This window comes from Tenrec ecaudatus, chromosome 3, assembly GCF_050624435.1.
Source record: "Tenrec ecaudatus isolate mTenEca1 chromosome 3, mTenEca1.hap1, whole genome shotgun sequence".
Taxonomy (NCBI): domain Eukaryota; kingdom Metazoa; phylum Chordata; class Mammalia; order Afrosoricida; family Tenrecidae; genus Tenrec; species Tenrec ecaudatus.
The window spans coordinates 139848189-139874049 of record NC_134532.1 but is presented as its reverse complement, the minus strand read 5'-3'; the positions used below and the strand labels follow the sequence as shown (position 1 = coordinate 139874049).

Genomic DNA, 25861 nt, shown 5'->3' with positions numbered 1-25861 from the left:
CTGAATCTTTGTGGGAGTAGAGAACCTCATCTTTCTTCTATCTATAATAGGGTTGCTGTAAGTTGGCATTCTCTCTATGGTAATTTGCCTTTAAAAAATCATTTTATTGGGGGCTTGTACAACCCATCACAATCCATCCATCCATTGTGTCAAGCACATTTGTACATTTGTTGCCATCATCATTCTCAGAGCGTTTGCTTTCTACTTGAGCCCTTGGTATCAGCTCCTCATTTTTTCCCTCCTTCCCTCATGAACCTTTGATAATTTATAAATTATTTTTTTCATGTCTCACACTGACTAATGTCTCCCTTCACATATGCAGATCATTGTGCTTCACATATGCAGATCGTTGTGCTTCACATATGCAGATCGTTGTGACTGATTCCCCCTTTCTCTCCCCACCTTCCTTTTTTAATAGTTTGCTGTGAGGACAGCATATATTTTATTGTTTGCTTCTTTCTTAACTTTCATTATGAATTGGGTGAAGGTTTAAAGCGCCTGTCTGTTCTCAATAATATATATGCATTTTTGTTTCATGTCATTGATTGCAGTCCCAACAATGAAATAGCGTATCACAAAAGTTCGTACTTGTTCCTTTTCAGTGCTGAATAATATTCCACCGTATGGTTGTATCATATTTTTCTTTCTTCTTTCTAACTGATGGATACATAAAGTTCCAGAGTTTGGCTAGTATGAATAATGCTGCTCGGAATGTCTACCTGTCATTTTGTTGGCTTTTTGAATTTATGGTTTTTACTTGGAGGGATTTGTTTCTGGGTGTTTGTTCATTTATGCTTTCAGGAGGAAATATAAATATTGAAGACCATAGTTGTTTCACGTTTAATTGTATTCACTGAGTAGAGTTTCAGGATTAGATCCTTAGTAATATCTTTTAAAAATAAAATGTGCTCCAGGCCCCCCATTAATTTTATTTTACTTGCATGTGGTATTCTGCATAAGTTTTAAAGCTGCTCTTTGGGTCGGTTTATTTTCTGTTGAATGACATTATCTCATGCTTTCTCTTAAGGTATCATCCAACGAGATGAGTCACCCATGGAAAAGGGGCTCTCTGGTCTTCGAGGAAGGGACTTTGAGCTCTCCGATGTCTTTTATTTCTCCAAGAAGGGATTGGAAGCGATTGTGGAAGATGAAGTGACCCAGAGGTTCTCGTCAGAGGAGCTAGTGTCATGGAATCTCCTCACGAGGACCAATGTAAATTTCCAGTACATCAGTCTGAGACTCACCCTGGTGTGGGTGTTGGGCGTCGTGGTACGCTACTGTGTTCTGCTGCCACTGCGGTAAGTCACTGGCCTGACAATTCGTTGAGAGACGGCTCAGTTTTCTTTTGAAATCCTAACTATGTGAAACGATTGCGGGACTGCTATGTATTGAATTTTCTTCTCCCAAACAGGAGAGGGAAAACCTAAGCCCTATACCTGTGGCTGTGACCCCACTTGGGCATGGACTTTCTTTGTTATTAGTGCAGGATGTGTTTTAAATGAATCTTTTCTGAGATCTGAAAGATTAAAAGCAAGCAAATAAACACAAACAGAGGGGAAGGTACGCACCACAGGATTGCCAAGGAGCCTCGTAACTGAAAAGAGACAGTGTCTTTCCAGGATGGAGCGAGACGTCCCCAATCGCTAGTGCCATCAGTTCACACTTCTCACCTCCTAAGTTAGGCATCCTCCACCTACGGCCCGCGGGCCACGTGCGGCCCACCAAGGACATTTATCCGCCCCGCTGGCCGTTTGTTTTTTTACTTCAAAATAAGATATGTGCAGTGTCCATAGGAATTTGTTTATAGTATTTTTTAAAACTATAGTCCGGCCCTCCAACGGGTCTGAGGGACAGTGAACGGACCCCCTGTTTAAAAAGTTTGAGGACCCCTGTCCTAAACCGAAAAAGTGCATTTTTGTATATTAAAACTTCCCGTGTGTGGGATTTCTGTTACTGCAGCACTAGCTAACCAAGACAGGCACTACTCACACTGCTTCCACTGAAAAACACTACCCAGTGACGGAAAAATGTGTGACGGGAGACGTTAGTCAGTGCAAGATGTGACAAAACAATCATTTATAATTTTCTAGGGCTCATGAGGGAGCAGGGAAGGAGGGGAAAATTGAGGAGCTGATTCCAGGGGTTTAAATGGAGAGCATATGTTTTGAGAATGATGAGGGCAATGAATGTACAAATGTGCTTACACAATTGATGTGTGCATGGATTATGATAAGAGTTGTATGAGCCCCCAATAAAATGATTAAAAAAAAGAAACAAAAAACACTATCTAATGTAACTTCTGCAGGGACTTACAATGTACCTATACTTATAATTGTACCCCCCCCAAATTAGATGAGTATTTATAATCCAGTGGTGTACTACAGTTCTGCATTGAGGTGCTAACCACGAGGTCTGCGGTTTGAAACCACCAGCCCTCAGTGGGATAAAGATGAGGCGTTCCACTCCCACAGAGTTACAGCCTTGGAAACCCACAGGGGCAGCTCTACTCTGTCCTGTAAGGTCACTGTAAGTCGGAATTGGCTCGATGACAGTGAGTGAAATGTATGTTTAATCCGAATTCCCCCTGATCTTGCAGTCCTAGATCAAAAGGGAAGTTAGGAAAAAGAAAAGGAGAAAGGATCTACAGTTTCACTGTTACCAGGGATTCAGCCAAATGGACTCATTAGAGGCCTTTCCTAGCTTAGTGGGTCTGAAGCTGTTCATAGCCTCATGCTGTTGTTGTTTCCGATGGAGTCAGTCCTGACTCATGGAGAAAGAAAAAAAAAATCCTGAGAGTGGTTACCATCTGGGAGAGTACTTTTTCACAGGAGTGAGTTTGTACTAGTCTAATTAATTCCATTATGATTGCTCACTCTCATTAAAAGTTTTCCGTGGGAGTGAGTTCTCCTTCTGCTTCCAAGTTGTGAGCATCTCCTGGTGAAGAGGCAACAGTGTGGAGCATAAAGATGTCGAAGCAACCCTGGGAGTAGAGTGACGCTGCAAATGGGCTCATCTTTTCAGCATGGAGTTGGCAAGTAGAAGCCAAATGCTCGAGCCAGTGTTGCGATTGACCATCTTGCTTCATTTCTCTGGGCCAGCCATCGTCTTAGCATCCCCGAGACATAGCCTCCAGGCGGCTGACACCAGCTAGTGACAGCTGGAACCTCTTCAGTCTCCCGAGGGTGGCATATATTTGGCTTAGTGAGATTTAGTGCAAGAGCAAAGGATTGCTTAAGTCTAGAGTAGCACAGTTTTCTACGAAGGTCTTTCTATTTTCTTTTGCTTATGTTGCCAATGTGCAGAGATTGGGCCATCGTGTGTCTTTGGGGATCATTTCAGCTGTGTTAGCAAAGTGGAATCCAGAGTGTCACATAGACTTTTGCTTGAACCTTAAGCCAGTGCTTTCTCAGTGGGGCTCATGGACTCAGAAGGTGCGCAAGGAGGCGCGCAGGAAGAAAGTACGAACCCTTCTGTTGCTGAGAAGCTTCTGTTCCCAACGGTGTGTGTAGCGTTGCTCAGAGTTGCCTCCTAACAGCACCGCGTTCTACTTATTTATAATCAGGGCTTCTAGTTCATTGTTTGAAGGATGAAAATTTAGTGACGCTTCATACATGGATTAACCCTTGAATTCTCAACTATCAGGTACCTAAGGGAAGCGTGAATCTTCTACAACATAGAACTTGAGATGCCTTCAGCTCTTTTTGCCTGGCTTTTACCACCTCATGGGGCCCAGGGAAGAGTGTTGGGATTCGAACCCTCTAGTTCTAACTACAGCCGTGTTCACAGCACCCTGATGAAGGCACCTCCAGCAATGCGTGCGTCTAAGAACAAGGAAGCTAGAATGGCGAGGGTCTATCTCATGTACACATACTCAGGAAAGTCCCAGTTGCTGAGAAAGGCCAGGGTACTTGAGAGAGGGCCTTGAGAAAGACCTTCAACGAGCACAGCGGTTCTCAACCTTCCTGATGCTGCGACCCTTAAGTGCAGTTCCTCGTGTTGTGGTGACTGCCAACCATAAAATCATTTTCCATGTTACTTCATAGCTGTGATTTTGCTCTGTTATGAATCGTAATGAAAATATCTGATGTGTTTTCATTTTTATAAATTGAACATAATTAAAGCACAGTGATAAATCACAGAAAACAATATATAATTATATGTTGTGAAATATTTATTTCTATTGAGAAATAAATGAAATTTTGTCTTGAAGCATGGTGTAGCATGGGTAACAGTCTTCATGCCGGGTACTCGTAGGTGGGCGTATGTGCATGTGGACGGACATGCCTGGAGACAGATAGAGGAGCGGTGTCTCAGTTCCTAAGACCATCGGAAATATGTGTTTTCTGGTAGTTTTAGGCGACCCTTGTGAAAGGGTCTTTCGAACCCCAAAGGGGCTGCGATCCACAGGCTGAGAACCGCTCAACGAGAGGGATTGAAAAAGTGGGTGCAAACACAGTAGTTCTGAGGCTGGTGCAGGACCAGGTAGTATTTTGTTTGGTTGCTGTGAGTGGCATCTGGTGGTACTTAACAAGGACAGTAATTGAAGGAGCCAAGAGGAAAGGCATCCTGCCTTACTCTTTGATGATTACATAGACTGAGCGTGATAGCTTTGGGGCACTAAGTTTCAGGCTTCTTTCATACACATACTAGAAGCACATACATGTTCATTGTTTGAAAATGCTATACTATTCTGTGCATTATTCTGAAAGTGACTTTGCTTTTTTCTCTCAGAATCCACCAGGGACATTACATCCTTCCCCCACGTCCCTTGTAGATTTTCCTAGTACTGTGTGCTTGGTTACATCGTGCCGCATGCTGTGAATGTTCCACAGTCTTTATTTCCCTATTTAAGAACGTTTACGTGATTTCATTTTTCCCCCTGACTACCCTACTAATGTTTGGACTACTTTTCTTTTTCAGGGTGACATTGGCTTTCATCGGGATTAATGTGCTTGTTTTAGGAACTATGGTGGTTGGGAAGCTGCCATACAGCAGGTAAATGTTTCCTTCCATTAAGCCACAAATAGGATTGTCTTTTTACTTAGCTGTGTCAACAAGGAGCTCTGTTGTCTGATAACTCCATAGTGCATTTTATTTGTGGCTTCAGTTCACTCATTAGAACCCTGCTCCCTCCACCTGCAATACTGTGTGTTTAATTTTCCATCATCTGTTCATTTAAATGGAAAGTGGTTGGATTTTTTACCAAGGGGAAATAAAGAGTGGAAGAAAATGGGCAGAGACCACCAAGGGAGCATCTATTTAACATTGTCTAGAATTCATCCTAATAAACTTAGTAGGGTGGGAGCTACTTTGAAAGACACCCCTTTTGCCCAGTATGAGAGAACTGAACTAGGGAGTATGTCTTAGGGAGTATGTGCTGCCCTGGCAGAGCACAGTGTAGTTTTTAGTGCATTGCTTCGTAAGAGTGCTCAGAACTGCACAATAAAATGTTTTCTTTTCTCTTCAGCCTCAGAAAATGGCTGAGTAAACTGGTCCACCTGACCTGCTGCCGGATCTGTGTACGAGCTCTCTCTGGAACCATTCACTACCACAACAAGTGAGTGTCTGCTGGCCTCCAGCCTGGCCGTCGGTGTGTGATTGACGAGGGGGATTATGATACTGTCAGTGTGTTTGCTCCTCCCTCTTAAAGTGCTCGAGATGTTAGCGATGATACTTCATGATGAACATGCAATCCTCAGAAAACCAAGCCCACCATTGACTCGATTGCATCTCATCGGGACCCTATAAGACAGGGTAGAACTGCTCCATGTTTCCAGGTCTCTAAGTCTTCAAGGGAACAGGAAGCCTCATCTTTCTCCCTCAGAGTAGCTGATGGGTTTGAACTGCGGTTTTCAGTTAGCAGCCCAACACCTACCCCATGGTGTCATCAGAGCCCCACATGATATCACTTAATAATTGAGCACTTAGGGCAGAGGCCAGGTCCTGTGCTTTTCACACATCACCCGGACGTGGTAGATGCTGTGCCCTATCTCATGGTCTTACAGTTGCAGAGATGGAAGCTCTGGCCTGGTTGTTCAAGGCAGCATGGTAATTGTACATATGCACTCATTTGTGTTTGAGGCCATTAACGCCCAGTACGACAAACGGGGTGTTGTAAACAGCAGAGATGTATTCTCTGACATATTTGAAGGCAAGAAATAAGAAGTTTGCTCCTTCAAAGGCCCAGAAGAAGAATCCTTTGTTCCAGCTTCTGTTGTCTTCTGGTAATCCCCGGCCTTAACTTGGCATGTTGTTTCTTCACCCTCTTCTCTGCTTCCACCTCTGCATAGCCTTCACCCATCTATTCTGTGTCTCTGAATCCACATCTCCTTCCCTCTTTAGGTTCTGTTCTAATCACTGTGACCTCATTTAAACCAGATTTCATCTGAAAAGGCCTTCCCAAATAAGGACACATTCTTAGGGGTTAGGACTTGAACATTTCTTTTTGGGGGACACAACACAAGCAAGTAAGTGACAGTCAGGATTTAAACCAGGTCTGTCCGATTTAAAAATGATGTACTTGACAGGCCTATAGGGCAGTGGAAAGAAGTTTAGATTTGGAATCTGGAAGTCTGGTTTCAGATTGCAAATATAAACAACTCAGAACACTATTCGGAAATTGCGGTGCAGGCTTAAAAGGAGCATGGGGGTGCCCTGGTTAAGTGCTTGGCATTAAACTCAAAGTCAGCCCCTGGAACCTACCAAGGATGCTGTAGGAGAAAAAACCTGGCAATCTTCTATCACAAGGTTTACAGCCTAGGAACCATGTAGGAAAATTCTACTTCAGGTTTTCAGTACTCAGTTTGTAAACCGGGCAGCACATCGCTCACCAAGTAAATCAGTGTCCCAATTAATTAAGATCTTCAAAGTCCTTACCTGCAGTTTTAGCAGGAACTCCCCAGACCCTGGGGACAGAGTGGTTTGGAGTTGGGCTGCAGGCATGCAGTTTGAAACCACCCGGGTGGGTGGGGAGGGGGTGAAGACAAGGCTTTGTACTCCTGCACAGACTTGTCGTCTTGGAAACCCACAGGGACAGTTCTACTCTGCCCTGTAGGATCACTGGCTTTGATTCCGAATTGGCTTGCTGGCGGTGAGTAAATCAGAAACTCCTACGGATAAAAAGAACTGGTTGACTTTTACTTCAGAATGCACAAGAGCACAGTCTGTGCTCGAACATATCAACGATTCAGTAGAAATCTTGCTAAGACTTTCATAAGATCAGAGAGTCAGTGTTATTACAAAACCTGTCCAGTCTGGGAAACAAACATGTTCATTAATCTTCAGTTGCTTTCTGGAACAATAGGTTTTCAGCGAGACTAAGCCGCTAGATACAATTAAGTGAAGCAAGGCAAGCTGCTCCCAAAGAGTAGTGATGGATTAAGACATAGCTATAAACCCTAACATGATTTCTATATTGGTGATTTCAGAGCACATTCAATAGCTTTTAGTGTTGTGGTTAAGAGAGCTCTCTGTTCTCAGAAAGTGAAGCTTGCCATTTTATGTCACACTTGTTTCAGACCCGCCAGTTCTAAAATTCTGTCACAACGCCATAAAACAAGACATTCTGCTTCTCTTACCTCCAGCCACAGAGATTAAATGTCACTATGTTCTGCAGTTGGAAACCAGCTGCTCCATGGAAGGACAAAGCTTTCTACTCCCGTAAAGAGTTACTATCTCAAAAACCACCCCCACCAAAACCCAAACCAATAAAAACAGGAGTTAGTGTCTTAGAAGCCCACAGGGGCAGTTCTTCCCTGCTTTGGAGGATTGTTGTTAGTCAGAATTGGCTCAATCACAGTAAGGTGTGTGTGTGTGTGTGTGTGTGTGTGTGTGTGTGTTTGTGGTGGGAAGGACAAAATTATTAGCCAAGCTAAACTAGTTTTTGATATTCTAAAAATTGCTTTTCTAAGTCAGTTGTATTTTCTTTTATCCCATCACCCACCCTTGGTTTAAAAGTTTGAATAGAAGCTTTATTGTTTTTTAAGAAAACTGATGAGATTTTCATGTGTTATTAGTTAGGGGGAACCCATGGTCATTGGCTTTGACCCAGCTGTCACATATGCGGTGAGGAGGGGCAGCCATGGTTCCGTGGTAGAATCCTTGCTTTCTAGGCTTTGATACTGGCCCCAGTGCGTCTGATGTGCAGCCACCACCAATCTGCTAGGGGAGTTTTGTGTGTTGCTATGATGCAGAGCAGGTTTTAGCAAAGCTTTCTGACCAATAGGGACTTAATAGAAAACCAGTCAACTTGCAGAAACCAGCCAGTGAAGACCCCAGGGACCACAGCAGCTGGGTAGTCAGCCAGTTCTAGGCCTGGTGCAGCAGCCTCTTCCGTTATTTACAGGCTCACCCTGGGGCAGCCAACCACGACGCCGGCCTCTCACAATAAGCCAGCCCACAGGAACCTTGGTCATTCCCGAAATCTCATGAGTTAGAGTTTGGAATGAGGAATAAAGAAAATCCCCTGGTAGAGGTGGGTCATCAGAGTAGACACTATGCGGAAAAGTGCTTAAAGTGGAGAGAATGATATAACAGAATTGCTTCTAAGTTGAAATAATTCTTCAATTCTAAGTAATTCTTCTAGGTCTGAAGAAAACCACTTTGCTCATTGGTGTTTAATACTAGCCGACCTCTACAGACAGGATTGGCAGATTAAATCACCGTCTGATGCCTATTGCTTGACACACCCACTTAGTTACATTTTGTCTGTGGCTGCCTGTGTGCTATAACCACAGAGTTGACTAATTTACCAGGGGACATCTGACCTGAAAAAGGTAATACATTTGCTATCTGGCCTTTGAGAAAAAAAATTACCTCCCTTGCTATAGTGGTATGGTGGTGCAGGAACGATGATAAAATTATTTTGTGATCCGCCATGAAGCTATTAAATGTGATGATTATATACAGGAAAGGACGTTATGAAAATTTCTTAGACGTAACCAGACAGATTGAGAGAGTCACTGGGCCTGGGGAATTAGGGCCATAATCTTGAGGGACATCCTGGTCCATTGGTGTAACATAGTTCACAAAGACAGTAGTCTGCATTTATTTTGGTGAGTAGGGACTGGGGCCTTAAAATCTCATGAGCAACCACCAGTCTCTCCCCGACTTGGGGAAAGAAGAGTGATGAAAATGAAAACTTGAGCAAACAATTGGTCCAACGGACTGGCGGACCACATGCACATTAGTTTCCACCACCCGGAGACAAGCACTAAATGGTATCAGGTACCACTACCAATGGAAAGGGGTCACATTAGAAAGTCCTGAAAAAACAAAAAATCATATCGATGTGAATGAGGGGGGGGTCGAGTGGGGACCCAAAGCCCATCTGTAGACAATTGGACATCCCCTTACAGAAGGGTCACAAGGAAGGGATGAGCCAATCAGGGTGCAGTATAGCACCAAGGAAGCACACAACCTTCCTCTAGTTCTTCAATGTCCCGTCCCGCCCCCTTACTATCATGACCCCAATTTTACCTTACAAATCCAGCTAGATCAGAGCAAGTACCCTGGTACAGATAAGAGCTCCCAACACAGGGAATCCAGGACAGATAAACCGCTCAGACCAATAAGGAAAGTAGCGATACCAGAAGGGGAAGAGGAAAGTGAGGGGAGAAAGGGGGGATAGATCACAATGACTGACATATAACCCCCTCCCAGGGGCCTGACAACACAGAAGTGTGTGAAGTGAGACAGTGGTTGGTGTAAGACATGAAAAAAAATAGTAATTTATAAATTATCAAGGAATCACGAGGGAGGAAGGGAAAACAATTATAAGCTGACACCAAGGGCTCAAGTAGAAAGAAAATGTCTTGAAAATGATGACGGCAGCATCTGTACAAACGTGCTTGACACGATGGATTTATATGTGGATTGGGATAAGAGCTGTAAGAACCCCCAATAAAATGATTAAAAAAAAAAAAAAGGTCCTGAGTAGTGTGGGAGAAAAATGTGGAACAGAATTCCAAATCATTGCAAGAGCAGATTGAGATGCGTGGGACTCCCGAGATTATGGACTTTAATCACCTGTCGGAACACTCCCCTGTGACTCAGTTTTCAGCCAAAACAATAGACAAGTCTACAGAGGAAACAGCAACACTAGTGAGGTATGGCTCCCTTAGAATAACCAGCATATGTTATAAACAAGGCCACATTTCTGAAGGGGATAACCAACATAACTCAATTCATCACTCTCAGTCAATCCTGACTCCTGGCAGCCCTCTAAGAGAGGGTAGACATGCCCTTGTGAGTTTCTGAGACACTGTAACTAATTTATGGGAGTTGAAAGCCTCATCCTTCTCCCACCAGAAGATTTCGGAAGGACAAATTCCAGAAGGGTTATTAAGGAAGGAGGAATGGGAACAGGAAACCCAGGGAGGAGGTGGAGTAAATGATGTCACACTGAGGGGCTTGCAAATGAATGAGATGAAAGAAATGCGTGAGTCATTTGAGGCCAAGCTGATTGGTGATCCACAAGATGTAACTCTTCACTCAATTCACAATAAGGAAGGAATGCTATGAAAGTGTGAAAACATAAAATTAAGTAAAATTTACAGTTTATAAAAATTGATAGAATCTTTGTGATTTACTATACATGATTAAAATTATAAATGGACAATATAATCATTGCAAAGTCACACAAATATATACACTAGGAAAGTCCTGTCTCTTAAAGTTCAACCCATTCCCATCATGCTGTCCACACCGCTTGTCAGTTTGTCGTACTATGGTGGCTGATGTGTTGTTGCGATGCTGGAGGACATGCCACTGACACTTCAAACCCCAGCAGGGTCACCTGAGGTGTACAGAGTTTAGCTGAGCTTCTAGATTAGGAACAGGCTATGAAAAAGGAATAACCTCTCCACTTCAGAGGAGTTAGCCACTAAAAACCATGTGGATAGCATCAAAACACTGTGGACACTGAAAATCTCATAAATAGAAGTGGAATTTTGTCAGAGATAGTGCCAAAACATGGGCCTCTCAGGGAAGAAGGCACTAAATATGTCTGAGGAAGAGCTGCTTTCTCAAATTGTGTTAGACATAATGATGTCCATGGAATAAACCCTTTAGGAGTTAAACCTTTATGTGCTGATGGGACATGACTCAAAATGAGAAGAAACATCCAGAATTAAGGTTGCAGATGAACATTAGGCCTTGACTCCAGTACTCCCTCAACACAAGAACACTTTATTCTAACAATCTGGCATTCTGTGATGCTCACCTGCCCTACACGATCACTGAAGACAAAATGGGTACATAAGCAAATGTGGTGCAGAAAGCTTATGGTGCCCGGCTATATAAAGATACAGCCTTTGGGGTTTAAAAACCTTGAAGATAGACAAACGGCCGTCTAGCTGAGAAGCAACATAGCTCACAAGGAAGAAGCACACCAACCTGTGTGATCATGAGGTGTCAATGGGATCAGGTATCAGGCATCTAAGACCCAGAACAAAATCATACCCAATGTGAATCAGGAGGCAGGGTGGAGCATAGACTATTGGACATCCCCTCACAGAGGGGTCACAAGGAAGAGATGAGCCAGTCAGGGTGCAGTAAAGCACTGATGAAACATACATCTTTCCTCTAGTTCCTTAACACTTCCTTCTCCTCACTATCATGACCTCAATTCTACCTTGCAAATCAGATTAGACCAGAACATGCACACTGCTCCAGATAAGAGCCCAAAACACAGGGAATCCAGGATAGATTTTTCCTCCCAACCCCCTTGCCCAGGGCCAATAATGAGAATAGAGATACCAGGAGGATAAGGGTAAGGTGGGGGGAGAAAGGGAATCTATCACAAGGATCAACATATAACTCCCTCCCAGGGGATGAACAGCAGAAAAGTGGGTGAAAGACGACAGAGGACAACTTAGGATATGAAAATAATAATCAATAACTTATGAAGAGTCCATGAGGGAGAGGGAAAATGAAGAGCTGATATCAAGGGCTCAGATAGAAAGAAAATGTTATTAAAATGATGATGGCATCTTATGTACAAATGTGCTTGACAAGTGGACGATTGTATGGATTGTGATGAGATGTAAGAGCCCCAATAAAAGTACTTAAAAAATTGAAGCTTGGAATGTACCAAGTATGAATCTAGGAAAATTAGAAGTTGGCAGTAACAAAAGTGGCATGAATGAAGATCCTAGGCATTAGTGAGTGGAAATGGACTAGTACTGCCATTTGAATTAGAAAATAGTATGAATTCCATTCAACAGGAATAGTATTGCATTCATTGTCAAAAAGGACACTTTAAGATCTATCTTGAAGTCTAATGCTGTCTGTAATAGGATAATGTTTATCCTTTCACAAGAAAATTCTGTCAATTCAATCATTATTCAAATTTATGCACTAACCACTAAAGCTGGTGATGCAGACATTGGGAGAATTCTACCAATGTCTTCAGTTGGAAAATAATCAAACATTCCATCAAGATGCGTTGATAATTATTGGCATTTGGAATGCAAATGCTGGTTATAAAGAGGAAGGAACCGTAGTTGGAAAACAGGGTCTTGGTGATAAAAATGAAGCTGGAGATAACATGATAGAACTTTGCAAGATCATTGACTTGTTCATAGCAAATAGCTTTTTTCCTCAAGACAAAAGACGACTATACAGTTCTTCTTACAGACTACACAGAAATCAAATAGACTACATCTGAGAAAAGATGATGGAGAAACTCAATATCAACAGGTAAAACCAGGCTAGGGGCCCACTGTGGAGCAGACCATCAATGGCTCATGTGTAAAGTTCAGGATGAAGTTAAGGAAAATGAAAACAAGTCCACAAGAGCCAACATGCAACCTTGACTATATCCCACCTGAATTTCGAGACTATCTCAAGAACACATTTAACACTAATGACAGAGGGATTGATAAGCTGTGTCAGGAAATCAAAAACATCAAGCATGAAGAAAGCAAGAGATTATGAAAAAGATAGGAAAGAAAGAAAAGGCCAACAAAGACTTCAGAAACTTGTTCTTATTTGTAGCGTAGGTAAGGCAAATGGAAGAAGAGCTGAACAGAAATGTTCAAAGGGCAGCCTGAGAAGACAAAGAAAACAATATAATGAAATGTGAATATATGTACAGTTAGAAAACCAAAAAGGGTGAGCACATTTAGCATATCTTAAACTAAACTAAACAAAAAAAACCGTTCAGCTGCAATATTGAAAGAGTCTATGGGAAAAATATTGAATGATGCAGAATTGTAATTCATTCTGAAAGCTGTAATCTTTGATCTTCAAAAGCAAGGGCTTCAAGTCCCCCATAATTTTTAGCAAGCAAAGCTGTATCATCTGCTTAGCAGGTTGTTATCAACATGCATCAAAAGAAAATGGAAAGAATCAACAGAGTCACTGTACCAAAAGGACTAGTCAGCATTCACCCATATCAAGAGGTAGAATGTAATCAAGAATCAATGACTGCGTTCGCGCTCTCCCCTGTGGGGTGGGGGGAGAATCAATGGTTTTGACGGGAGAAGTCTGAGCTGCACTGGAGGCTGTTGAAACACTCAGAGTACTCACAGTGTATGCCAAGACATTTGGAAGACACCTACTTGACCATTGGACCGGGAGAAATATTTTTACCCAATTCCTAAGAAAGGTGACCCAACGGAATGCTCAAATTATGGAATACTATCACAGACAGTGTGTGCATGTAACATTCTGCTGAAGATCGCCCAGCAACAGGTGCAGCACTGTCTTTGTTGATAAAGAACTGCGCGAGGTTCAAGGCAGATTCAGAAGAGGCTGTGGAACAAGGACTATCATAGCTGATGTCAAAAGGGCCCTGGCTGAAAGCAGAAGACACCAGAACGATATTTACTTGTGTTTACTTCGCTACGCCAAGGCATTCGACTGTGTGGATTATAGCAAACTATGGATAACCTTGAGAGGAACCGGAAGTCCAGAACACTTCATTGTGCTCATGCAGCACTTGTGCACGGATCGAGAGGCAGTTATTAAGAAGCATTGGGATCGGCAGAGGCTTATTAACAATCTGCTAAGCAGATGATACAGCTTTGCTTGCTATAAATAATGGGGGACTTGAAGCCCTTGCTTTTGAAGGACTACAGCTTTCAGTATATGAATTACAATTTAGGGTAAAGAAGACCAAAACCCTCACAACTGGACCAATAATAGTTAAGATCATGGTAAACGGGGACAACATTGAAATTATCAATGCATTCATCTTGCTTGGATCCACAATCAATTCTCATGGAAGCAGCAGACAAGAGATCAAAATACACATTTCATTAGCTAAATCTGCCATACAAGCCTTCTTTAAAGCATTGAAAAGCAAGAACGTTAGGTTGAAGACTAAGGTGAGCTGGATCCAAGCCATGGTATTTTCAGTTGCCTTGTGCCTGTGAAAGTTGGACATCCAATAGGAAAACCCAGAGAAGAATCGATGCCTTTGAGTTGCGGTGCTGGCAAGAATATAGACAGTACCAGCGACCGTCAAAGGAACAAACAGATCTGTTTGGGAAGAAGGATCGCCAGAGTGCTCTTTAGAGAAAGGATGTGAAGACTTTGTCTCAGGTGCTGAGAGCATGTTGTCAGGAGAGAGCGCTCCCTGGGAAGCACACAATGCTTAGCCAAGTAGAGAAGCGGTGAAAGGAGGAAGGCGCTGGACGGCAGCTGAGGCTCTCACATAAGAACAATGATCGGGTGGCCCAGGCCCAGGTGGTGTTGTACATCGGGCCACTATGAGTTGGAACCAACTTGATGGCAACAGCAAGATCATTACTGTCTAGAGGTGCCTGTTTCTCAGAGGGGTCCATATATTTCCAACCTGTATTTTATTTTTAACACTTGTTCTGGTGGCATCGTGATTAGACGTAGGACTGCACTTCATGAGGTCAGCAGTTTTGGGGTAGAAACACAGGGTCTCTCTTATAAACACTTAGTCTTGGAGACCCAAAGGGACAGTTCTACCCTGTCTTGTAGGGTCCCTGGGCTGGCGCTGACTTGACAGCAGTGCGAGTTTTTGAGTTTTGGGCAAAATAAGTATAATACAAAAATTGCCCTGTGGGGTAGTGCTTAAGCATCGGCTGTAATCTGCATAGTCGGCAGCTCAGAGTCATAAGTAGCTCCGAGGGAGTAAGACTTTTTTTTACTCCTGTAAACAGTTACAGTCTTGGAAACCCACAGAGGGCCACTACAGTCACCATGGGTTGATGGCAGTGAGTTTTTGAGTTTATAGTGACTAGTTTTTTGAGAGATCATCGAATTGTTTTCTCAAATTTTATTCTTCACTGTACTTTTTTGTAAGACAAATTAGGTTGAGTCCCTGTATGGTGTTCTACAAAATAGACCATTTCCCCACGTTTAGTAGTTACTGTTTTTTTACTTGCAGGCAGTACAGACCCCAGAAAGGAGGCATTTGTGTTGCCAACCACACGTCACCAATAGATGTCTTGATCTTGGCAGTGGATGGACGCTATGCTATGGTAAGAGCGGCTCATAATTAAAGTTGTTGCATATTTTATGTCTTGCTCAAACTTTTAATTTTTTGACACAAATTAGAAAGTTAGTTTACTATTAGAGAATGAATGTGCTATAGCTAAGTAGATTATGTAATGTGTTTACAAGAAAAGAAAATAACCATTACTATAGTCAAGGCAGTAAATAAAGTTAGCTGAAGTATATTTGAGCTTGATAAAACTCTGTAAAGTTGATTCCATCTTGCCTTTAACATTCCTGTCATTGTTTAATTACATGTCTGCAACATTGCAACATTAAAATCTTCCTCCTTAAAGGTGGCCAATCCCTCAGCAAGAAAGGTTCTCTCCAGGGAGTGTGCGTTAGTCTGGGTAGACTAGAGAAACAAATTCATGGGCACTCATGTGTATAAGAAAGAGATTTATATATGAACAGTTGAATATTTAGAAAACATCCCAGCCCAGTCCAGATCAAGTCCATAAGTCTGATATTAGCCCATATATTCGATACCAATCTATAAAGTCCTCTTTAGGTTCACAAAACACATGCAATGATGCAAAGTGAAGGAAGATCACAGGCCTCGTGAATCCAGTGGCGTTATACGCATCTCAGCATTGGCGGGGTGGGGGGTGGGGGGCTCCACTGGACTTCTTCAGCTCCCAGGGTTCGGGCTGCATGATGGTAGCTTCATGTGGCTTCTCATCAGAAATGTCTCACAGGGAGTCACTCACTCACTCACTCACTCACTCACTCACTCACTTATTCTCACTCACTCACTCACTCACTCACTCACTCAGTGACTCACTCACTCTCTCACTGACTCACTCAGAGACTCACTCACTCAGTGACTCACTCACTCTCTCACTGACTCACTCACTGACTTAGTGACTCACTCACTCACTCTCTCACTGACTCAGTGACTCACTATAAAAAAAAAGAAAAAAAAAAGAAATGTCTCACAGGGAGAGAGGAGAGAGGAGAGAGAGAGAGAAACTCCTGCCTGCAAGGAGGAAATCCAGGAGTTCCCAGAATCCTCAGGAGAAGGCCATGCCTACACAGAGGCCTCATTGGCAATGATCTGATTGACAGGCTAGACTCCACCTCTACACTCTTAATCCTCGAATTGACAAACGATTATTAAACTACCACAGAGTGCTAAGGAAAAAAGAATAAAGACTATAATGAGAATCAAGCAGGAAAATTCAATATTCATGCCACATTCCATTATATCCTTGTCCATCTGTCCCTGAAAACTAAACAAACTCCAAGCAAATCCCAAAGCCCACAGTAAAACACGCTTTCATGGGGATGAACAAAATCCATATCCTGGCAGCTTTTCAAACCCATGTTTTCTACTGCCCTTCAGAATTTGTCATAATATTAAGGGCTCGGGTAGAAGGCAAATGTTTTGAGAATGATGATGGCAACAAATGTACAAATGTGCTTGACACAATGGATGGATGTATGATTGTGATAAGAATTGTACGAGGCCCCAGTAAAATGATTTTAAAAAAAATTGTCATAATCGGGTGTGGGGGGTGGGTTACAAAAAAGAGCGGGGGGCATTCAACAGGAAAAAACAAAAATAAAATAAAAGCTTGTTCCATGAAAACATCAGCAACTATAGAAATGACCCCTTTGCTTCCTTCCCCCCAGCTGATGTAAATGTTGGTCTGGGTGGCGAAAAGAGGAAGAAAAGTAAAACTGAAGTGGATGTGCTGTCTTTAGTTACACACAAGTTCATTTCAAACATGTGGGGGTGAGGCACTATCCTCTGCAGGAAAACCTGGGAGGCCACCGGTGCCCTTTCCCTTTGGTGTGTAAGGATGTGCGTAGGTCAGCGTGTGGACTAGATGGAAGGGATAGGACCTCTGGGCATCTCCTTGGCCCATTCTCACAGTGGTGGGCTGGGCTTCAGAAGGGCGAGCAAATGAGTGCTTTTTTTCACTTGCCAACTTTAGTGCTTGGTAATCATGGCCTGTCCTGCTTCCCTGAGAACTATGATTTAGAACAATGGTTCTCAACCTTCCTAATGTCACAACCCTTTAGTACAGTTGTGGGGATTCCCCAACCATAAAATTATTTTCGTTGCTACTTCATTACTGCAATTTTGCTACTGTTGTGAATCGTCATGTAAGTATCTGATATGCAGGATATGTCAGATATATTTTCAGATATATGCAGGTTATATCAGATATATGCAGGATAGATATATCAGGATATATCATATATATTTTTATTGTTACAAATGGAACATAATTAAAGCATAGTGATTATATAATCACAAAACATATGTAATTATATATTGTGAAATATTTATTTCTAATTGAAAATAATGAAATGTGATCTTGAAGCATGTTGTAGCATGGGTAACAGTCTTCATGCCAGGTACTTGCATGTGGGCTTGTGCGCAGACCTGCCAGGAGAAGGATAGTGGAGCGGTGTCTCGGTTCCTAAGACCATCGAAAATGATGGTCTTATTAGGTGACCCTTGTGAAAGGCTTGTTTGACCCCCCCAAAGGAGTTGCAACCCACAGGTTGAGAACCGCAGATTTAGAAGGAAAAATCTCATTACTGATTGCTCAGGTATTTGTGCCCCTTGAGTCGGGCAAACAGTGAAACACACCATGTCCATGGCTGCACTCCCTAGTCACAATAGCCAAATGGGGACACATAGGTGGCCTCTGCAGATGAAAGGGTGCTGTGGCTGTGGTATTGGTGTGTGCGGGAATACTGCTCAGTCAGCAGGAGAAAGGCAGGGTCGCTATGTGCTGCAGTATAGATAGATAGAGCATGAAGATTTTATACTGGGCAAAATGAGGGCATTTCAAAAATGTTTGTAGAAAAATGCCATTATCTTTTCATTCCGTTTCACCAGAACTTTTTTAAGAACCCTTATGTTAATCACAAAAGACCAATATTATATGACCACACATATAAAAATACAAGGAAAAGGCAGATATATAGAGAACACAGTTTTTTAGTGCTTACCGGGAATCAAAGGGGGTGAAGAGAGGGAATTAACATGGCAAAGAAATTACATCGCTGAAGGTAGCATTGTACTGCTGATGGTTGTAGATGCTGCCAATCTCTTGTATGCCTATAAAAAGTTGATTTGGCAAAAGTTGTGTGATAGATATAGTTACAACAACGACCAAATAAAAAGAGAAACGGTTGAGGCTGCTTATGTGCAACCCAACCCCGCATGGGATTTGGCTCTTTGGTTTGGAGGCTTAGGGCCACAATTTTATGGGTCATTCCAGGTAACTGGCCTGGTAATGTGCTTATTGCTTCTATTCTACCGCCTACATTGTTGTGTAGTGTTTGGGGTGGTGATGGTGGTGGTTGGGTCTCTAAAACTTAGAAACGACCATCCAAGGCACAAACGTTGGTCTTTCTGCTTGATCATCTGTAAGGAGCCCTGGATGGGGCAGTGGTTACAAGTTGGGCTTCAATCCGTAGGGCCCACACTTCGAAACCATCAGCAGTTCCACAAGAGAAAGATGAGGCTTTCTACTCCCGTAACAGGTGTAGTCGTGGAGATTTAGAGGGGAAGTTCTTCTCTGCCCTATAGGATCACCAGGAGTCAGTATTGACTCGATGGCAGTGAGTTTGGTTTGAGTTTTGATCATATATAATGATAATTGCAAGGTTAGCCAAGATTTGGATAAGCAAAACAACTACAAACTTTTCAATGGATTGCATGGTAAAAACCTTTAGCTAATGGGATTAAATTAGAGGCAGAAGTGGGAGGACACTGAACTGGGACCTCCACAGATCTTAATTAGCCACTTTTAGATAAGGAGAAACTGTATATTATTTATTCTCTTTTCAATGAATTTTCTAAATTTCTTATCTTCTATACAAAAGATGATGCTCTTTGGTGGCTGGTTAAGCAACTTTGTTGCTAATTGAGAGATCAGGCATTGGAACCAGGCTCTGTGATAGAAAAACCTGACCATCGTGGTGAATTTTTGATTGGCATTTATTTCCTTCATTTTCAGTGAAGTTGAAAGACTACATTTTATAAATAAAAGATAGCTAATGCAACAAAATAACATAAAATGCAAAGGTTTTGCCCAAGAAAACATTTTGCTCACACTTGGCCATTCTAGTCCTTTGAATAGCGTTAGACCTTCAGTCAATAGGCTGACCATATCTACTCGGAACATTAGAAACTTCTGAACCTAAAACTAAATACACTGCTGTCTTGTGGATTCTGACTCACAATAACCCTATAGGCTAAAGTAGACTGCTCTATAGGAGGTGCAAGGCTGGACATCTTTATGCAAGCCAACCTCCACACCTTCCTCCCATGAGGTGCCTGGTTGGCTTGGACCGCTAACCTTTTAGTTAATAATTAAGGACTTTAACCACTGTGCCACCAGGATGCAGCAATAGGAATGTACTGGTACTTATAGAACACGTGTGTGTGTGTGTGTGTGTGGCGTGGATGTGGTTCAGACAGCTATGCCTTAATGTTTTCTCTTTCTCTAGGTTGGCCAGGTTCATGGTGGACTGATGGGAATTATTCAGCGAGCAATGCTCAAGGCTTATCCACATGTCTGGTTTGAACGTTCAGAAATGAGGGATCGACATTTGGTTACTAAGAGGTAAGCAAAGAGGTTACTTCATACGCACTGGGATGGTCCCAGAGCTAATTAGTTCCTGCCACAAAGGGAAAAAGCAACACCTAAATATTAAAGCCAAAACATTGTATTTGTAGTGAACCCAAAATCCTAATCCCAGATTCCAAATGTTAAATCCATAAAGAATGATATTAGAAGGCCTGGAAGTCAATTTTGCTTTGAGTAAGGTATTGTCCAGTCACTGAATTAAAAAAATAATTTTATTGGGAGGTCTTACAGATATTATAACAACCCATAATTTAATTAGATCAAGCATAATTGTACAATTGCTGCCACCATCAGTTTCAAAACATTTTCTTTCTTCTTGAACTCTCTGATATCAGCTCCTCTTTATCCCTTCTCTCCCCCACTCCACCCCACCCCCACTCACTGAATTTTAAAGTTAAAAATATTGCTTTGAAAGTTAAATAATTGATCATTGTTTTCTGAGGAAATCAATGGTTGCTGAAGTCTTTGGTTCCCAGTAAATCTAGTTGGAGGCAGGTGGAGCGGATGCTCTTTGTGAGATAGCGAAGCTGGTTCACAGCCAAGAGTGTTAGCCATTTGTACCACCTAGGGGTACAGAGGCCTCTAGCTCAGCCCTTACCAGCTTCTGACCAGAATTGGGAATACAATGCTGACTGTAGCATGGATGGAATCTATGCCTTGACTTTTGGCAAGTCTCAGTTTCATAGTGCTATTTCGCTAATTTGACTCACTTGTGGAGTCTTCCTGTAATTAATAGGCATAAGACAGGTCCAGTGATTTGTAGATGAAGAAATTTTTAGATGAAGAAATACAAATACATAAAAAAGAGTACAGAACTTATGACACGGTCGCTCCAGAGCTCATGTCATATGACTGTGTGTCTAGTATTCTTTAAAAAGAGATGCCAGAGACCACTGAAAATTGCTGACTGGAATTAGAGGAATGGAAGGATCCAGATAGCCTTACGCTTGTTTAGAAAGAGAATGACCCGAGGTCATTTCTTCTCTCCTGAAAGCAGTATGTTACTAACCCACTGCTTTACCGTTATAATAGCTTCTGAAGAGTAGTGTGAGATATAAGAACATCTCTGAGTTAGGAATCTGGTAGAGTATGAAGGATACCAAAAAGAACCCTCATTTTTAATGCAGATTTTAATCTCTTATTTTTGTTATCACAGACTGAAAGAACATGTTGCTGATAAGAACAAATTACCCATATTAATCTTTCCTGAAGGTAAGAATGGGGACTACTTACTGAGCTAACAACCACCACCACCAAACGTACGAGTAAGACCACTCCTATTGGTCTGATAGAGACCCGTGGAACCCCTGATGAGGCTCTTGGACACCTTTCCAACCTGGAATGGAATTCATCTCTGTGGTCCCATCAGGGGAAAATCTATCAGGGGAACAGTAACACCGGGAGCTAGGCACTCACGGGAACAATAGGCCAGATGAGATCAAAAGGGCAGTGTTTGCTGAAGAATCAAGCTCAGAAAGCAGGAAGGATAGGAGAAGACTGGATGGAAATGAAAACACAGGAAGTAAGTGGGAAGAGTGCCATTGCTCTGGACTGACTGAAGGTATTGCCACTCAGCAAACTATAGATGAAGTATTAATGGAAAACCGAATTGCTCCTCAAAATCCACCCAAATCACATAAAATGCGTTTAAAACAACACGCATTAAGGATAGAATTGTTCTAATGCTGGCATTGTGAGTCCAATGGGAATGGTCTTCTCTTGACCATCTTTTGACTGGAAGTCATTGTGCCTTAAAAATAAGTGTGTGTGTGTGTGTGTGTGTATCTTCCATGTCCTTTATGGGTAACGAGCCAAGAAAGTTATTGTCCATAACTTTTCAAAGTCCTTACTTTAAATATAATGGAATTGTGACCTACTGTGAAGGAGTTAGAACTCTAGTTTGTTCAAGAGTAAAAGAAGGGTTTGCTATTAAGCCTGCTAAGCCCTGTCAAATTAGGCAGGTATTGATTTGTGAAACAGTAGCAAAATGTAGTAAAGAATATTAGTTGAGTATTTTAAATTGTTTCGCATCAAAATAATTCCTTTGGCAGTTATTTTTATTTTGCCTTTTATCGTGAATTAGGTGGTTTTTAGAACAGATCATAGGTTCACATTTTCTAATGCTTATACACTGTGATTCAACCCCATCATTGCAATGCCGCCAATGTACCACCACCTAGTCCCCTTCCTCCCCCTTTCCTGCTTGTATTCTTCATTCTCTCCTGACCCTCTGGACTTTGACCATGGCACACGCTGCCTCTTTTGATTTCAAGTGGTCCCATCAGTTCCAGACCTGATGGGTATTTGAGAGCCATAGTCTGGCATGGTGGGGGTGGGGGTGGGGGTCTCTTACCAGTCTCCCATCTGAGCTGTAAGCATGGTCTTTTTGTTGAGTTGCGTTGTGCTCCACATTCTCCTTCCACTCTATCCAGGGTTCTCTAATGTGAACCTTTCAGAACAGTTGCTAATGGTAACTAGGCACCATCTAGTTCTTCTAGGTCTCAGGTGTGAGGAGACTGATGGTCGCATGGCCCGTTGGTACAATGGACCAATTATTTCCATGTGTCTTTTGATTTCATCCTTCTTCTCTCCCACTGAGTGGGGAGAGACCAGTAGTTGCACCTCAGCTAGCTGTTCATGAGCTGTTAAGACCTCAGTTGTTAGTCACCAAGGTAGGATGTAGAACATTGACTGTGGGGTATAGTGTGCCAGTGGACCTCGGGGTTCCCCGAGACTATGATCCTGAGCCTCCAGGACCAGCAACTCATGTCGTTCTGGTGTTTGATTATGTCTAAGAAGTTTTCAAAACTTTATCCTCTCTGTGTACATTCATGGATATATTTACAGCAAAAGTAAATATACATAAACAAAATTTTTTTGTCCAGTCTGTCTGTATTTGTGGGCACACTCCTGTTCTTGTTCGTTTTCCTGTTCAGCCGGTCCAAGTATCTACCAGTAGAAATCCCTGCTGCTGTCGCATTGTATGTACAATATTTGCCTCTGTTGCCTTTAACGCTCACAAACCTTTCGATGTCTTTCTCCTGCCTCCATCATTTTCTTCTTAACCTCTCTCCTATTGTGCATTTCCTTCCCCTACACCCATTAACACTGATCTACCCTCTAGCAGGGACTTCCTCTCCCTGTCTGTCCCATTCTTTGTAGCCATCCCAGAGTGTTTCTTTCGTGTGAATACCTGTTCTTGACTTTTTATAATAATGGTCTCATATAATATGTGTCCCTTTTTACTTGACTAATTTAATTCAATATAATGTCCTGTAGGCTCATTCATGCTGTGAGGTGTTTCTCCGATTCATCATTTCTCTTTATTTTTAATTATTATCATTTTATTGGGGACTCTTATAAAAATCCACATATATATCAATTGTACATATGTTGCCATCACCATTTTCAAAACATTTTCTTACTATTTGAGCCCTTGGCATAAGCTCCTTATTTTCCCCTCCCTTCCCTACTCTCTTACCCTTGTGAACCCTTGATAAATTTTATACACGATTATTATTTTCATATCTTACACTGTCCACTGTCTCCCTCCACCCATGTTTCTGTTGTTAGTCACTGGTGTTGTGTGTTATACTTCTATCATTGTGATTGTTTCCCCCTTTCTCCCCTCATCTTCCCCCTACCCTCATGGTATCAATGCTCCCATTATTGTTCCTAAGGGATTATACATGTGGCCAGAGCTCTTATCTGTACCAGTTTACATGCTCATTTTTAGCCAAATTTTTAAGGTAGAACTGGGGTCGTGAATAATGCAGGGAGCATTAAAGAACTAGAAAAATGTGTGTTTTGTCGGTGTTGTACTGCACCCTTGCTGACTCTTTATGTCGTGTAGTAGTCCATGAATATGGTTAATTTCAAATGTGTTTTTAAAAATGACTGCCTTTAAAATTATTCTCCTTGCACCTTCTACCCCCAATCCTCTGCAGGAACTTGCATCAACAACACTTCAGTCATGATGTTTAAAAAGGGAAGCTTTGAAATTGGAGGAACCATATATCCAGTTGCAATTAAGGTAAAAGCAATGCCTGCCCCCCCAACCCCCATGAAAACTAGTGCTGTCTTGGTGACTTTTATTTAGATCTAATTTCAAGCATCAGAATCGCACGGCTAATATACATAATGCGTTTGCAGGCCTTATTCGGAGTCCACCATGCTTTGTATCTTGCGCCATTTGCTTGATCACTCTCTGTATAGCTGGGCATGTGTTGATATGCATGTAGTTAGGCAGATAGATAATAGACAGATACTGTATTACTGAGAACCAGGAATTATATTAAGCACTGAGGATACAATGCGAACAGAAATGCTTTCTACTTCCGTAGACCTTTCGCTTAAGTAGGGAGCCATATCAATAGGCACACATATAACTCTATTGTCACAACTGTGCCCAGTATTAAGGGGCTACGTTTGTAAAAGCATTCTGCTCTAATTGGAGAAGTTAAAAGGCTCATTTTACTTTTGGGGATAAATTTTAGCAAGTGAAGAAGCTCTCTTCATCTTGGGTTCAGATAGAGATGTTTGGCTTGTTACCTTGAAAATGGGCATGAATGAGAAAAGCCACTTCTTAGTTTGTAACTGGAATGAATTTTTCTATTTTTCCCCCCTTCAGTATAACCCTCAGTTTGGTGATGCCTTTTGGAATAGTAGTAAGTACAGCATGGTGAGCTACCTGCTTCGAATGATGACCAGCTGGGCCATTGTCTGTGATGTGTGGTACATGCCCCCGATGACCAGAGAGGTATTCTATAGTTACAGCGAGCCTTTGTGCTTTATCTTCAGAAAAACGCTACGAAACCTTTACCTAAAAACCTGGGCACATTCCTTCTTCACATCAGCTGAAGTTGCGCTACCTTCCTGCTTCCTAAGAAATGAGTCAGTTTTGAATAATGCATTTACTAGTTGCCCTTGAGTTGGTTCTGACTCAGAGTAACCATATATGTGTCAGAGTAAAACTGTATGCCATGGTATTTTCAATAGCTGAGTTTTTGAAAGTAGACTACCTTTTCGAAGGTGCCTCTGGGTGGACTTGACCCAACCTCTTGCTTAGCAACTTGAGCATGTTAGCACTTTGCAGCTGCCAGCTTCTCCAAAATAGCCCTCTGCGAATCTAGTCTTTCTATAGAAACTCTTTTTCTCCTAGTAGTTTTTACAATAATTCTTGGTTCACAGATGCTACAGATATTACGGGATGTTTTACCTTGGGAAAGACTAATAAAATGCATAAAAATATATGCACATAGTAAAAATATCTTGTACAGTACTGTATGATATTTTCTTGATAGAACAAATGGTATTTACTATGATCAGCCTAGAATGGAAACTATTTGTGATCATTTGAATCTTACACTTGTATAATTATAAAGACATGTTAAAGTATTGTTTGAAAGCTCCAAACCTAGGGCGTACTCATAATAATAATAATATTTTTTTGCAGGAAGGGGAAGATGCTGTTCAGTTTGCTAACAGGGTTAAGTCTGCTATTGCTGTACAAGGAGGATTGACTGAGCTTCCCTGGTAAGAAAACTTTGAGAAGTACTATAATTTTAATTTTTAACTAAAAATCATCTTTTTAAAATGCAATTTGTAGTGCTAGTTAGCTTTTAGGTTAACTGAAAGCAGCAGTGGGTTGTACCAATTATCAATGGCTTAAACACAGTAGAAGCTTATCTCTTATTTAAACACTGATAGTCAAGGCTGGTCTCACAGTGCATTCCATGTTGCTTCATATGTATTTCAACTTTATCGTCTAAGAA

General features: G+C 41.9%; 1 protein-coding gene across 1 annotated transcript in view; it reads left to right on the top strand.

Moving 5' to 3' along the window:
- GPAT3 (glycerol-3-phosphate acyltransferase 3) overlaps window positions 1-25861 on the top strand; it is an 87856-nt gene that overhangs the window by 57339 nt on the left and 4656 nt on the right. The window contains exons 4-12 of the mRNA XM_075544085.1: window positions 1028-1298; window positions 4921-4995; window positions 5468-5557; window positions 15365-15458; window positions 19948-20063; window positions 21244-21299; window positions 24035-24120; window positions 24718-24846; window positions 25543-25622. Coding sequence (XP_075400200.1) covers window positions 1028-1298; window positions 4921-4995; window positions 5468-5557; window positions 15365-15458; window positions 19948-20063; window positions 21244-21299; window positions 24035-24120; window positions 24718-24846; window positions 25543-25622 — 997 coding nt within the window. The remainder of the gene's footprint in view (window positions 1-1027; window positions 1299-4920; window positions 4996-5467; window positions 5558-15364; window positions 15459-19947; window positions 20064-21243; window positions 21300-24034; window positions 24121-24717; window positions 24847-25542; window positions 25623-25861) is intronic.